At 49.3% G+C, this 14937-nt stretch overlaps 1 protein-coding gene across 1 annotated transcript in view; it reads right to left on the bottom strand.

Annotated features, from left to right (window-relative positions):
* Positions 1-14937, bottom strand: part of LOC144113401 (uncharacterized) — a 199513-nt gene that overhangs the window by 13994 nt on the left and 170582 nt on the right. The window contains exon 4 of the mRNA XM_077646442.1: positions 1935-2203. Within this exon, the coding sequence (XP_077502568.1) occupies positions 1935-2203 (269 nt within the window). The remainder of the gene's footprint in view (positions 1-1934; positions 2204-14937) is intronic.

The raw sequence follows: 14937 nt of genomic DNA, 5'->3' as shown, positions 1-14937 counted from the left end.
ACTCAAGCAAACATTCAGAAGACGCATTTAATAGTGTAAAACTTTGTTCATAGCTTCCACCGAAGCTCTCTTTTAGTGCTTTTCGAGGACATAACACACGAAATGTACTGGTTTCCTGAAGTGTACTTCTTTGCTTCGAAATAACGCTCATCGATTTGAGAATACTAAGCGTGAGCTGCTCTCAAGCTCATTTCGCTGAGCGCTTAACGATTACCACGGTGAGAGTTCTGGTTGTTAACTGTGCTGTCCGATATCATTGGAGTCACCACTACAAGGTAAATGAATGAGTGTCCGAAGCCAGAAGTCGCCACGATCAAACTGTATACAGAGGAAACAGCAGGGAGGCCCGCTTGCGTCTTTTTTTTCAATTCAATTCAATTCCATTTATTTCCCAGAAAATTCTCGCTAATAGGAGCTGCCCGCCCGTCGTCACAGCAGCTTTGCAGGAGTGGAAAAGAGCCCGTACCGGATCACTATTAAAATATCGCTTATGAGAGAAGCTGGACGCGAAGTGCTAAACCTTTTGCATGTGGCTTCTACAACTACTGACCCGACAAGCTAGACGGAACGAACTATACTCACGTAATATCTATTGCGAACAGATGCAAAATGTGCATCAAATAATCAACGGAAACATGTGCCAAATAGCAAGGAATGCGATCAGTGATAGATCATCCCTGATCACTGCGTGCCACTGATGACACGCAATGCGCGGATACAACGAACAGTCACCGAAACCAAAGAGCTTAGGGGACTGTGTCTATTTCTTTTGGTTATGGCGTTGATCAGTTAAAAATTAATAGTGTAATATTTTTTGCTGAAAGACAATTCATTAGAAAGTAGAAGAAAAACCACACGCGACCTGTAGGAACCGAACCCACAGGCTCCTAGGCGTGGGTTCAGCTGATAGCTCAGTTCACCATAGCCCAGTTGGTAGAGCACCGGACGCAAAAATGGTAGAGCATCGGCAGCGCTGCACACTCTCAGGTGTGGCTGTTCTCTCTGGCCGCAAGCCGCCGCGGTGGCTGAGTGGTTACGGCGCTCGGCTGCTGGCCCGAAAGACGCGGGTTCGATCCCGGCCGCGGCAGTCGAATTTCGATGGAGGCGAAATTCTAGAGGCCCGTGTGCTGTGCGATGTCAGTGCACGTTAAAGAACCCCAGGTGGTCGAAATTGCCGGAGCCCTTCACTACGGCGTCCCTCATAGCCTGAGTCGCTTTGGGACGTTAAAACCCCATAAACCATCTTTCTGGCCGCACGGTCTCGCTTTCCCCCGTGTGCGGCCCCAGGTTCCTTGTGCTGCAGCAGCGACGGGAATGACATTTTTAAAACTATAAAAAACTGTTTGGACATTAATTTCGGTGAGCTACAAGCCACTCAGTAAGTGTCGAGCATAACAGTAACAGTTAAAAAGTTCACTATTAAATTTTAGTTAACCAGCCTGCTAGTTAGCATGTCCTAGCTTAATCTGATGCACTACACCGCCGACAATGCTATGTGGAAAAAGCGATCTTTTAACGGCGAAAGGCAATTTAAAAAAGATTGCTCACAGTCTTATGTGAAACACCCCGTATATATACCGCATTTGCTATGGCACCTTGTTACTTGGGTTTCTGATGTTTTAGCCTCTTTAGTTACGCAGTAAACGAATGTCGAAAGTTGCGATAAAGAGTAAGAATTTCGATGTCTCTGACTTGTTTGTAGAGTGAAACATTAAAACGTAAACTTATTTTCCTGCTGCCATTGGTTGGCGGAGTAATGCAGGGCCCTTCGGGCTATGGGCTGTCTTTGCCAACTGCCGCGTTTATTTAGGTTGTAACGTATTGCAGTGTGTCAATCTCTGCACGGCGGCGGGTGTCGATGCCGCTTGGATCCCTGCCAGTAAGCGGAAAAAGAAAAGGGGGCGGCGGTTTCACGGCCCAGCACGCGCGCTCACCGGGAGGCGACTCGGCCGGAAAGAGGCCGACCACGTGACACCGGCAGGTGAAGCGCAGCCGGCACCGGTGGCGCTTGTGGTCGAGCAGCTTCTGCAGACCCGGGAACACCTCCCGGCAGTTGCCGCAGATGAGGATGTCCGGCTCGGCGTACGTGTGCAGCTTCTTCTTGGCGACGCCCTTGTTGCCCATGGCGCTGGTGGGCCGGAAGGAGAGCGGCTCGGTGCGGGCGCGCTTCACCGGGGAGCCCAGCTGCCGAGGGGTGGCGAACCTGCGACGCGCGGCCAAACGTCGTTAGGCGCTCTTTCGAGCAGGATGGGAGGAGAGCACGCCCTCGTTAGAGCCCGCTGCGCCGCTAAAACAACTAGGGAACAGGGTTTGCAGCTTCTCCTTGCTCGGAGACGCTGACCCCGAGGCTAATGGGCGCCGCGAGATCTCGCATCCAGCTTGCACCTAATTCCCGCTTAGCTCTTGCGCCTACAATGGACGGAGAGAGCGGGGGGGGGGGGGGGGGGTGAAAGCGCGTAAACTCAATTCTTAGAATGCATACTCTATTCATGCAGAGCAGTCGGCGGGTATAAACCGGCGCCGTGCTTTGCAGTACAAGTAGGTGCGGAAAATGCGCTTTATCCCGCAGATGCAATAACTATACGTCAAACGAAAAAAGAAAAAGCGCGCTTCGCGGCTAGAATGCCGATGCCAAACGACGTGATGGGTGGACCTTTCGTACTCAGCGCCTAATCAACACGCCTCGTGAGGAATCGTCCAACTTATCGAAAAATCCCGCTAGATTCGCGTCTGGAACTGGTGCGCCCCCGACTGTTTTAACGAAAGCGCAGCTAATCGTGAAGAGCGCTGTAAGTAAGGTCTCGCCCTCACTTGCCTAGAGACTCATGAAGAAAATTTGTGATTGACTGGGTTGTGTGTGAGTGAAGGATTTAACATTGGTGTAGTGAACCCTTATTTTTTTCAAGTTGCATGCACTACATTTTTTTTCTTTTTGCCGTTTTTAGGAGGCAGTATTCAGTCAGATTTCGCTGTTCGGTAAAGTATTACTCGTGCTTTATTCTCTGAAATGGGCGCGCATCGGAAGCAAAGCAAGGGGAAAAGAGCAGTAGTCTCCCACTACAAAAGACGGACACTTTCTTGGCGTATATATACGCTTGGAACATGTTGGAGAAGACAAAAACTTTGAGTCTCCAGAGCGGAGAATGTCTCCTTCTGGTATACCCGCTGCTAATTGACGATGCGTTTTGAACCGTGGCATGCATGCGACCTATAAGAGAGCACCAACAATGAAAAATGCATTTTGCAAGATTGAAACCCAACGAGATCTGACAAAAGGAGTGCAATTCTTGAATGACCTTAATTTCACGCCGTGAAGCAAGTGATGCCTTTATCGGAGCGCCATCTCTTGGTTTGTTAGCAACGAGCTACGGTAACAGAAATGTACAACATGGCATGAAATAAAAAAGTAAAGATAGACATGAGCTGGCAGATAATAAAACGCAGCTCAAAGAACCCCGTGTTTCGCATGGAATGCAGTTTGCCCCGGCACCCTCGTCGGCTTTCACTCTCTCCACCGCTGCAATAGTTTTTCGCGACTTCCTCTTGTTCTTTTTCCACGAGGAGCTTGAACTTTCGAGCCAGCAGAAATCTCGCGAAAGTTAATTGCGCATAAAATGGGTCCTCCGTGACAACAAAATTTATATCGCACATCGGCCGGATCCCAGTGCGCAAAAACAGGGCGAACTGACGCAATAACAGAGAGAGACAATGACAACAAACGAGACGAAAGACAAAAACCAAGAAAAATATAACGCTCCCTGTTTTGTCTCCATGCCCTTGGTTAATGTCCCGCATGCAGAGGAAGCACGATGGTCGCGCGAAATGTCGCCATAGAGAAAGTGCCGGAGAAAAAGAGGGAAATAAGTATGAAATTAAAGTTCTCGCGATGGTTGTAGTGGGCGAACGAAAGTTTTTTTTTTTGGTCTCTTATTTCTTCCCACTTTTTTTTTTGCAGTTAGTTTCGTTCTGTGCGTTTTTGCATGCAGGACAGCGAGGTGTGAACGCGTGGACAGTTGGTAGTCGCAAGCACCAATATAGAAAGAGGGACCCGAGGTAGGGCAAAGCTTACGGAATGAAGTTGGAGAGAGAGGAGACGCAGTGGGAGCTAGCGATTAGAAGGGGTAGAAAAAAAAAAGAAAGAAAAGAAAATGGAATTATAATGACTGGGCTGCGCACAAACACACGCACGCACTCGGGGCTCGAGGCAGCGCGGGGGGGAGCAAGCAACCTGGAAAAATGGCTCCGTTTCGAAGGAAGCATGCACCGCAGCCGTAAAAACGAGGCCTGCGGCAGCCAAGATTGTTAGCGGCCACTGATACGGAGGCCGCGAGAGGGCGTCCGAGCGTGCGGCAACGCGCCGGGCCGTGCGCTTAGAACCCTAGTCGAGCTCCCTAAACGCGCCCATATTTCACGCCGACGCGAAGCTCGACCACTGCCGCCAGTAGGGGAGGACGAGAAAGCAAAGAGGGCCAAAAGGGTGTACACGCCAACAAGCACGGCGCAAAAACGAAAAAAAAAAAAGTGCGAGAAGGCCGAAAGGAGCGGGCAAAACGAGTGTCTCTCGGCTCAGATTTTATTCTTTCACGCACTTTTGGCGGCCCGTCTATTCGCCGTCGCCTCCTGTGGCGCCCCGGCCGTCCCGCGGATACGCGGTGCGGCGGCACAGGACGCCGTGCCGCGCCCACAGCGCATTCAGGGTGGTCATTTCCATGGCCGTATACGAGCTAGCGGAGAATAAACAGCCTTTGTTCGTGAACTTTGTTCTCAAGCCAGGGAGCGAACGGATTTTTCTGCTTCGCTCTTACGCTCAGGCCGCGCAACGCAGTATACGCGCAGAAGGGGGATGCCCGGGTTAAACACCGTCATTCTCATGAATTGGGCGCAGACGTGGCGAGAGGACGTCGAACAGCCTTAGCTCGTAACTGTACGCGTCTGTTCTTTGTTCCCGAGATAAAAGGACGATAGTTTCTTGCTTCTTTTTTTTTTTTCAGAGGGGTGGGGATCCCTAACGCAGGGGCTGTAAAGAATGGAAAGGTTCCATAACGGGGCCGAAACCCGCCCAAACAGGAGTTTGTTTGTGCCCTAGTTCCGAGGCAATGTCCCTGCTATCGGCCGCTCTCGGCAGCGATGGATCACCGGGCGACGATGAAACCTCGTCGCGGATGAACGTCGCCAGGGCGCAAGATAGGCACAAGGGCCGATTCTAGTGATCTGCAAGGCAAGAGCCACTTTCCAAGGAACGCTGGGCTAGAAAACAAGCCACATAAAAGGCGGAGAGTGGATTGGTTTTGTTTGCCTTTCTTTTTCGCGTTTATAATATATTTATGATGGAAAGCTGTGGCTCAGCGTTGGAGAAGAAAACGGGAACGTGTATAAAATGACAACAGTTGCGAAGAGCAGGAACACCTTCTAGAAATGATTCAACGCCGATAGAAGATGCACACATAGCCGCCGCGGTGGCTGAGTGGTTACGGCGCTCGGCTGCCGGCCCGAAAGACGCGGGTTCGATCCCGGCCGCGGCGGTCGAATTTCGATGGAGGCGAAATTCTAGAGGCCCGTGTGCTGTGCGATGTCAGTGCACGTAAAAGAACCCCAGGTGGTCGAAATTTCCGGAGCCCTTCACTACGGCGTCCCTCATAGCCTGAGTCACTTTGGGACGTTAAACCCTCCATAAACCAAAAAAGAAGATGCACAAAAACCGCGTGAATTGCGCACGTTTTATGGAACTGTCGAGACACTGCAGGGCTTAGATGCGCGAAAATAATTTCATACAAGCATATAGGAATTGCGATGGTAAGACGCTGCATAGGTGAGAAAAATTTCCCACAAATGCAAAATATACGTTGTGTTTGGCGTTGACACGTTTTCAGCGCACGTGAAATGAGGACAAAGAAAGGCTCTGGACCAGTAACATATTGAACATTGTGGGATTTTTGAAGTGTATTTTCAAAACAAAAATTACTAAGTCCGCCTGCTCATATAATGTATAGTTTGCTTCCATTATACCATTGCGGTTGCGTCTAGTTGCGCAGACATACTTCGTATTTTTTGTTGCGCTAATGCTTGTTTTGATGCGAGTTTCTCGAGTACACTTGGTAAGTGGCGACGATGGACACAAGAAATTAACCGAAGGCGCCGTATCTGGCCCCTATGCTGCCACTACAGCCCTCTTTTCTACAAACTACGCAACACCTGTCGCAAGAATTCTTGGAAGTAATCCAAGCATTCTGTTTTTTCCGACAAAGACAGACGCATTGTTTTTTTTTTCGGAATTGCAGGAGAAGGGGGTCATTTTTTGTGTGTGTAGCTCAGAGAATCGTTTCAGCAACACATCCTCCACAACGTGCCCAATTCAGACTTATTCCTTACTGAATAACTTCCATACAGCGTGCCCATGCATTTCAAGGATTACAGCAATCGCACGTCATTCATTGCTTTAGAACATACATATGCACTGAATTTTTTAAAATTCACTTTTTTGGCGCCTCGAACAAGGTGACGCTAGGTTGGCGTTCCGTGAGTACTGTAAGCAACGTGCCAGGGATAGCCTAGGTCATTCATCTCTTCCATCCTGCGTGAACGCGTTGTGGGTCAGACAGTGTAAGCAGCCTAGAATCTACACGTATTTTCACGTATGCTTGACAACGCGTTCTGTGAAAAGTTGGTGTTTTAGCCTGCACAGCTGAGGTGCGCGGTTAGCGTAGCTGCTAGATCAGCGTTTCCAGTAGACCAGTCTAAAATTTTGAAGATATAGCTTCACCACAATACTTCTATGCCCGCCGAATGGCCGAACAAACACTTTTAAAAGCATAAAATGCACACGGACTTGGAGTACTTTTCTAGAGTAGCACATGTCAACGTGATTCCCCGTTCGCCTGTCAAGCGCTAACACGCGTAATCAGATATGCATATGCCGTGGTTTAATTTAAGCATAGCAATGGATTGTAGTCGGACAAAACGCGTCATGGGAAAATCAACGTAATAATTACAAAATTCTCGCCATTCTTGTTATAAGGCCCTTCATTCTCCACAACCATCCCTGCACCCTCGCTCTCTCAAGCACGCAAGCGAACTCATACAGACGCACGCTTTCCAGTTTTCGCTCTGCAGCCGGCGAAAGGTAGGAGAAAGAGGAAGCTGCCTGGTGCATGTTCAAGAAAGAGCTGCAAGATCCAGCACTCACAACCAGGACTAACAAGAGGCTCCGCTGTTGTTGATAGTCTTCGCCGGAGTTGTCGCTGGAGTGAGTTTGAAACTCAATTTTCATTGTTAGAAATGCCAGGCAGCAGAATGTGACCGAAGAAAAAGAGAAAACCAGTTACTGTGATATGTAAACTACGGCCTCATTGAAAGACGGTGAGATAGCAAGAAAAGAATTTTAAGAGCGTTAGCTCTTACTCCTCACATTTAGAGATTTCGTGAGGTCTGCTAGCACACTTAATCACAGCGCCATCTGTGGTAGCAATTACTCATCACGTTTCGAGATTTTGTGAGCTCTCCTACCACCCTGAGATCAAAGCGCCATCTGTGGCTGCAACTAGAAAACAGCGTATCTCGCATTGAGACTTGTAGCGCCATCTACAATAGCGTTGCAGAAACAACAACCTGCTGTGTGCCAATAATGACGCCATGGTCCAATATCGTGGATAAAGGTGGAACTATGCGAGTATGACATCAGGGGACGAAATGTCGGCATAGTTTCGGTTTCTCGAATCCAGGATGGCGGCCATTAAAATCGGTTGTGCCCTTTGATCCTTCCCCCCTTCCTCTCGCCAAAAAATCTTAAAACTGGTAGGAAAACTGTCCCGTTACGTGACCGCTAGATTATACACATTCATTCCGCTATATATACTCCGACAACAACGGGCACCCATCAAGAGGCAGTTGTATTCCGAATTTGGTAGGCAAGTAAAACCCTATGGGTTGTGGTATAGAAATAAAACCAAATTACATAATAGGCAAACATTGTATACATGCAATTACCAATTGAAGCGTTGCCATATCGCACCACAAGCCGAATTCTAGGCACACCTTGCCCCCCAAACGAAGCAAATTTTGTTTTGAAACGTATCTTGAGGGAGTGCAACTCGACAATGGGTAGATGTGCATCGTAATTTCTCTGATAGATGGCGCTAGGCGGCAATCATTCCGCTATGCGGTGTGCGTGCACGCGGAGCCGAGCATGGTGGCAATACACCCCGTTTCAAAGGGAATTACATTCCGTTCCTCAAGACGAGCGGCGCGTTCTTCTTCGCTTTCTTCATCTACTAAACCAGACAGCTAACGCTCGTTACTTCAACGTCTTCCAGACGGTGGCGGCCTTTTTCTTCCTCTCTCACTGACGATGCAATCACATTTTCTCTCGAGACGTCGGTAGCGAAACCCGAATATTCATCCACGTCAGCGCAGAGGCGATCGACGACAGCGCGCAGCCACTTCAGCCTCCTCCTGCTCTTGACCTCGGCCTCAGCCCCTCCTCACCCTCGACGATGGATAGGGAGAGGAGACGGCTGTTTATCTAACTACGAGATACCGGTGATTAGCATGCAGGCCCACCGGCATTGTGTAATGCGCGCCCCTCGTTGACATGCTATCTTATAAGCGCGGTGGCTTGTGCGACACTAACAGGGCGTGAGCGAGGCAGAGGGGGGCAAGCCATCCGGGAGGACAGAGGGGACTCGGCCAGGTTCCCCCCGACGCCTTGCGTCGGTGAGACCTGGCCAATTTACCGAATGGAGAGCTCGCCACGCGGCCTCGATCGCCTTAACGCGCGCCGCGTAGCGGGTGTGCCGCTGCCGCCGCCGAAACGCGCATATGCATGGAGCGCGCTCTATGCAAATGAAACACTGGGCGACAACCGCACGCGCGCACCCCCGCGCCCTCGGCTGGCCGGCCAGGCAAGTGGCGCAGAACCGCCTCGAAATAACCGGGCGCCCGCGGGCTCGGCGAGAAGGAAACGGAACGGCAGGTCGGAGAGCCACGCCGCGATTGCGGACGCTTGGCAGAGACGGGCCTCGATTAAATCTGCCGCAGAGAACAGTGCTCAGTCATTGTTCACGGCTCTATTTATACTCGGCGCGGCGATCCCTGCCGCCTATCTGCAGCTGCGGAACGCGGCTAATTTTTCCGAACGTGTTGCCTGCAATCAGGGGCGCAGTGAAACGAGGCGGCGCTCGGGTTACGCCTGGCCGCCACGGAGCTCAGGTCATGGGCCTCTTCGACGTGCCAATATGTTGCGAAGGCTGGCTCACTCCGGGATTACGAGCGCAGGTTTAAAGGGAGAAAGAGAGAGACTGGTAGAAAGTAAAGAAGAAAAAAACATAAGTGCCTAGCATTTAATCGATTCTCTTTTGTTCTACAGCCATTCTTCAGGCAGGGCGAAGCGACAGTAATATTCACAATGCGAAAATATTGCACTCAAATCTTCAGTTTCAACAAGCTGGTTATCTATTACAACGCGAAAACATTGACCATGCATTCGCGGCGCGAAAAAAAAAAAGGGAGAAACAGAAGCTGGGTGCGAAGTTTGGGCACAGTAGTAACATAGAAGAAACGAGGGGAACACGGGGAACAGCTTCTGAGGTCGTGAAAAAATTTTCGTTATGAGTGGAACGACGTGTGCAAGACCCGCCGACGGCCAGTGCAATACGCGTCGTCAAAGCCAGTAGTATAGTCCGTTGCGCCACTGCATTTAGATTCAGGTCATGTTGTTCGGCCACGCCTAGCTGCCGTCGTTTTGCGCTAACGTTTGAGCTGGCCGTTACGCATAAACAGGACTGCATGCGTTGAGTACTTCTATAGTCGTTCCGGTCCTCACGCTCCCACTTGCGAAACAAACGCGCGGCGAATGAAAGGAAGGAGGACATAAATAAATAAAAAAAATTATAATGAATGAAGCATTCAGCCAAGAGGCTATTTTCAACCGCGGGCGCGAAGTCTTGACGCATACAGAGAACAAAGGATTTCTTGTTGGCTTGAGCTATATGACGTCTATTTTTGTACACTAAGGCCCAACGACAGAACTCTTTAAAAGCAACGTCCGGGATGGGAGAAAGAACGCTTAGCTTATTGTTTCGTAGCCGCACGGGACACTGCTGCTCGATTTATCACTTCGAGGATAGATTATGATGTTGCTTTACTTGACTTTTTCCAGCTTTCATGTCGCAAGTGATGCCAGCCTGCAGTTCTTCGGCGCGCAAGGTTATACGGCTAGATGTTTTGAACGGAGTTAACAGCGCAGAACGCCGTGAGACAAGACAGTGGGAACGTTGTTTCCTGGCCGCTGCCTTTACCCGCAGCATCCCGATTTTATCACGATGGCCTAGAGAGCGGACCCACGCAAGAGTGCCCGGTCGTTCTCTATTCCTGGCACCGCCCACGAAACAAAAACATGACGCCGATGAAAGCGCGCCTAAACTATGCTACAGCACAGATTACGACGGGGGCGGTTATGGTGGTGGTTATTCCGTGGAGGCCCGTAGAATCTCCTCCGGTAGAACCTCCGCTAGTAGAATCTCCGCCGGCAGAATATCGGCCGCCTCGGTTCACAGGGCACGGTTTGGGCAACCGTAAAACGCCAGGCATCGAGATGCAGGCCGCGGAAGATGAGTCAGAAGTTCTATTAATTTTTTTTATACAAAGAACGTAAGCGAAAAAAAATTATGGAAGGCATGCTCAGTTAATAATAATGGGCACAACTGGAACGATGAATTTTTTTCTCTTTTCAAGGAAAAGAATCCGTATAACGAAGTTTACAGGTTGAGATATGCCGGGTGCTTAGAAAAACTTGGCGCAAAAAAAAAGGACAGGACGAAGGAAAACTCACAAGGGCATTGACAAGACGCTCAGAGCGTGCATGTGCGTGAATGTGGCTTTTCACATAGTTGTATATATTCTCTCCCCTTTCATTTCTCGCTGTCACTCCTTGCTGTTTCACCTCTCTATATTAAGTGTTTTAGCTAACACTTCAAAAAAAAATTCTTAAAGATAGGGTGGTTTAAATCGAAAGAAAATATTTACAGGAACACACGTACCCTCAGCCGCGGCGGAGTCAGATATTTAAAAATATGCTAATTAACCAAAATTCACGCATTAACTTTGTGACACAGTCCGGCCAATGGTAAGTTCGTAAGCATGGAAAAGACGATGCCATATTAGTTTTTGCAACGAATAAGAAGTCATTCTCTAAAGCCCAGCAGCGCGAGGAAATCCGGTGCTTTTTTCCACAAAAACGCAAATTATGAGCAGTGATGTCATAAGAGCCACATTAGTTTTGTTCGAATGTGCCTTCTCAACTTGACAATGTATGGGCCAGCTCTAGGTTCAGACGAAGGGCCCCCAAATGGGAATTACAGAACATATACGCGTATCGCTTCAGCGCGTCGAGATAAGCACTTATTGGCGCAGCTGTAAATAATCTATTTGGGCAATATAGCGCACAGTGGCTTCTGGTATGCCACGTGTTTGCTGTGCTCCAGTGGCATTAATAGTTGCGGCATGGTCACTAGCGCAGCAACTAGTCCAAATTTCTTATGTGGTGACGTGTCGTACGCGTAACGTGGGAGTACACTCATGCAAGGCAGCTCATCTGCGATTGACGAGATTTACTCGACCGTAACTGCCTGCAAGTGAATTTGCCGCTAACTCTGCGTGCGAGACAAAATAAAGGTGCCAGCACGAACTACCGGTCCCGCAACCTGGCTCCAGGAGAACCCAAGCAGGAATTCCAACCGCAAATCGCGTGGGCTCCAATACCGACGGCTAAAACCACGAGCTCTAGCAAAAGGGGAGGAGGGGGGGGGGGCGAAACGTCAGCGAAACTCGGGCTGTGCGAGAGTCACGCGCCTGTGCGTTCCTACTTAATTGCGATAACCCTAACGCGCGGAGACTTGCCGAGTCGTTACTCTAAGTGAAAAAGCAAACCCACCCAGCGTAAAGCGTTGTCTCACGGCGGCACCGCGACCCCCCTCGACGGCATCACGCTGCTCACTACCCCTCCCCCCTCCGGGGCCCTCTCTTTCGTTCAGCTAGATTTGGCCCGCTCCGGACCGCGCGCGGACTCAAACAAAATGGGCCCGCAGCCGCAAGTCGAGTGTGTGCCGGGCGCTGCAACGCGGGGGGTAGAGGGAGGGAGAGGAGAAGAAACAAGACGCGCCTGATCCGCAGAGGCAGCCAGCGCGCCATAGTGGGCCCAATTGCGGAGTGCTTCAGTTTAATCGCGGGCGCCTCCCCTTTTAATTAACAGGAGAGACTGGCGCAGCCAGTGTTCGGCCGGCCGTCGAGTCAAGCGGGAGCCGAGAGTGAGCTCGGCCGGGACCAAAAATGCGAGGGACAGTGGCGACGCTTTAAAAGTCGTGAGAGAAGAGCGCGCAAATGTCCCGTACCTCCCCCCCCCCCCCCCCCCCCTTGCGCGCTAATAACTTGTAAGCAAGGAAGGAAAGCACAATGAAAACTGACGCACGGAAAAGAAAACCTGTCGCAGCAGCCCGAAAGTTTTGTAATTAGAGCATGTACACTTCGTGTGGCCCGCGGGAGCAATTTAGGTCGGCGAAAAAAGAAGAGAGAAGCGAAAAAAAGCTCTAGTTAAATTCCCGACTTCTGCGCTGGCCACGCGGTGTTATTGGAAGAATAGCATGCTGTCTTTGCTTTTTTTCATAGCGGCGGCGTACAGCTTTTAGTGCTTGTGAAACGACACAGTGGGCAGAGTAGACTGAGCACGACCGACTCTGAACTCGCTGGAAGAGCAGAGCGGCAGTACGGTTAGATAAGGCCTGGTGTGTTTGGCGGACGAGAAATTAAAAAATAAGGAAGAAAAGCCTTATTCTGACTTCCACAATGTCGTGCTTCGTTCGTACTTCATTGATTAGTTCCATGAGGCATGAACTTCTGTGACGCCATGCGATTTCGGGCTGCAAAAAACACGTAAAGCAGAGACGCATACCAAGCCTGGCGCTCCACATAACATCTGAGCGATGTGTATCTGGTGAGGTGCGTCTTATTTAGTCGGATCGCAGCCGCTTAAATCAAGGCCAGTTCAGGTCAGCCCATGTATGACTATTCGCCTTTTTATATTTGCAAACGTGCTGCAATTCATGCTGCTACACTATCAGAAGTTGACTCAACATTTCGCGCTCGGCACCACACCCATGACATGGCTCAAAGAAGGCCGCATCTAATTTGTGGTTCTGCGGACAGTACTGAACTATATAAACGGCCAATAATCAGCTGCGGCATTGCCTGCTTCCTGCTGCCTGCAGGACACCTCAGAGCAATTCTCATCTTTTTGTGTTGTTCGCAGACTTGGTGTAGTCTTATCGCCTAGAAAAAAACCGCATCACCAAGCTAACCCCTCGCAATCCAGTTGGTATTCCTTTAAGTGCAAAGCAATCACAACACTCCATATGTGACATATTTTCGCGAAGCGGAGCAGACCGTAATTTTGGGGGCCGCTGGTGGCCTGGGCAACTGCGAGAAGTAATTAAATGCGCCACATGTGTGCGCGTGTCGCCCCAACTACACTATCGCCTTAATGTTCCCATCGCGTTTTCCCATTTCCTTAAGGCTGCCCATTAATAAACGAACATTTGTTTGGTTAACATGCTTGCTTTTCTTCCCCTTCTTTTCCCATTTATACGCATTTCATTTCCATCTTCGTAGATCACCCCTCTCCCTCCACAGCTTCTTTTTTGTTATTCACAGAGGTTCCTGCATTGCACACTTAAGGAGAGTTGAGTGAAAAAATTTAAGCCTGCTTTGTGCATCTGCTTCAAGAACTCATAAACGCACCGTCCCAAACCCTTGCCCCTACCGACTAGATCAGACGATGGAGCCTTTAATGTGGAACTGCGATTTTGTGCAAGCCAGCTAAAGAGTTAACGCATTCCGCTTGAATGTAACGGTCACATAGAGGAAATAAGGCGTCAACAAGCTTAAAATAAAAACCCTCTTTGACGTCTCAGTGAGTATAAGAAGCATGCTGTGTCCCTGGCACTTCTTATCAAAGATTTTAAACGCGTTTTTACCCGCAGTCATCTTTCATACTAACGTCTACCGAGTTTCCATTTTTATATAGGAAACTGTCTTCGCACAAGGCGTCACCAGCAACCAAGATGCTTGTTTTGTCTTTTCTTTTTTTGATTTACTGTCTCTGCTTTCCTCTCCTTCCTTTCCAGCTTTTCATCCTTCTTCTGCTTTTTTTAGAATGGCTTATCGGCAATTATAAGCGGAAAAATAATTTGTTTCAATAAAATACTTTTATACCTGTTTTCGTGGCACGTAATCAATTTAGGCACATGTCATGACGGTGAATAATGTGTTTTATAGCCTGCAAATGCGTGGCGCGGTCATCGACGTCTTTCGCAGCCGGGATGTCAGGTGGAGAGATTAGGGGCAGTGAGAATTAGGGGATACTGCGTACTTTCAAACCAGCACACTACAAAATTTGCCTCGGGTCGCAAGGGGTTGTCTTGGGGGCACAAAATAGAAAGAAGATCACACGGTGCTCGGGATTGACGGACAGCAATATCCGTCCGCTGAACGAAATCCGAACCTCATTTCGTGAACAGCGTTCCTTGCGTGCTGACTCAAGCCCTGCCAATTTTCTTAAATTGAAATGCAAAATAAAAAAAAAACTGAATCCACAGCAATACTTGACACCCAGTAGCTACTGCTATCCAGAGCCGGTTAGTGGCGACCCCTGCATAACTGAGTGTGGATGTGTCTGGAATTATGATTTACTCGATCACTTTTGGATGCTGGAGGGTTTAAAATTCGGTGTTTGTTGTCATGATCCTAGTTCGTCACGTGCAACCTATCGAAAGATTTCACTGGGTCCTGCAGCCTCCAGAAATGTCTATTTGCCTGGTGTTTCAGGGACGCCAGCCACTAATATTTAAAAATAGGCTATCAGAGGTAATAAGATGGCTTGTGTGATACATC

The sequence above is a fragment of the Amblyomma americanum genome, chromosome 1, assembly GCF_052857255.1.
Source record: "Amblyomma americanum isolate KBUSLIRL-KWMA chromosome 1, ASM5285725v1, whole genome shotgun sequence".
Lineage (NCBI taxonomy): Eukaryota > Metazoa > Arthropoda > Arachnida > Ixodida > Ixodidae > Amblyomma > Amblyomma americanum.
This window is presented reverse-complemented; position numbering and strand designations above follow the sequence as displayed.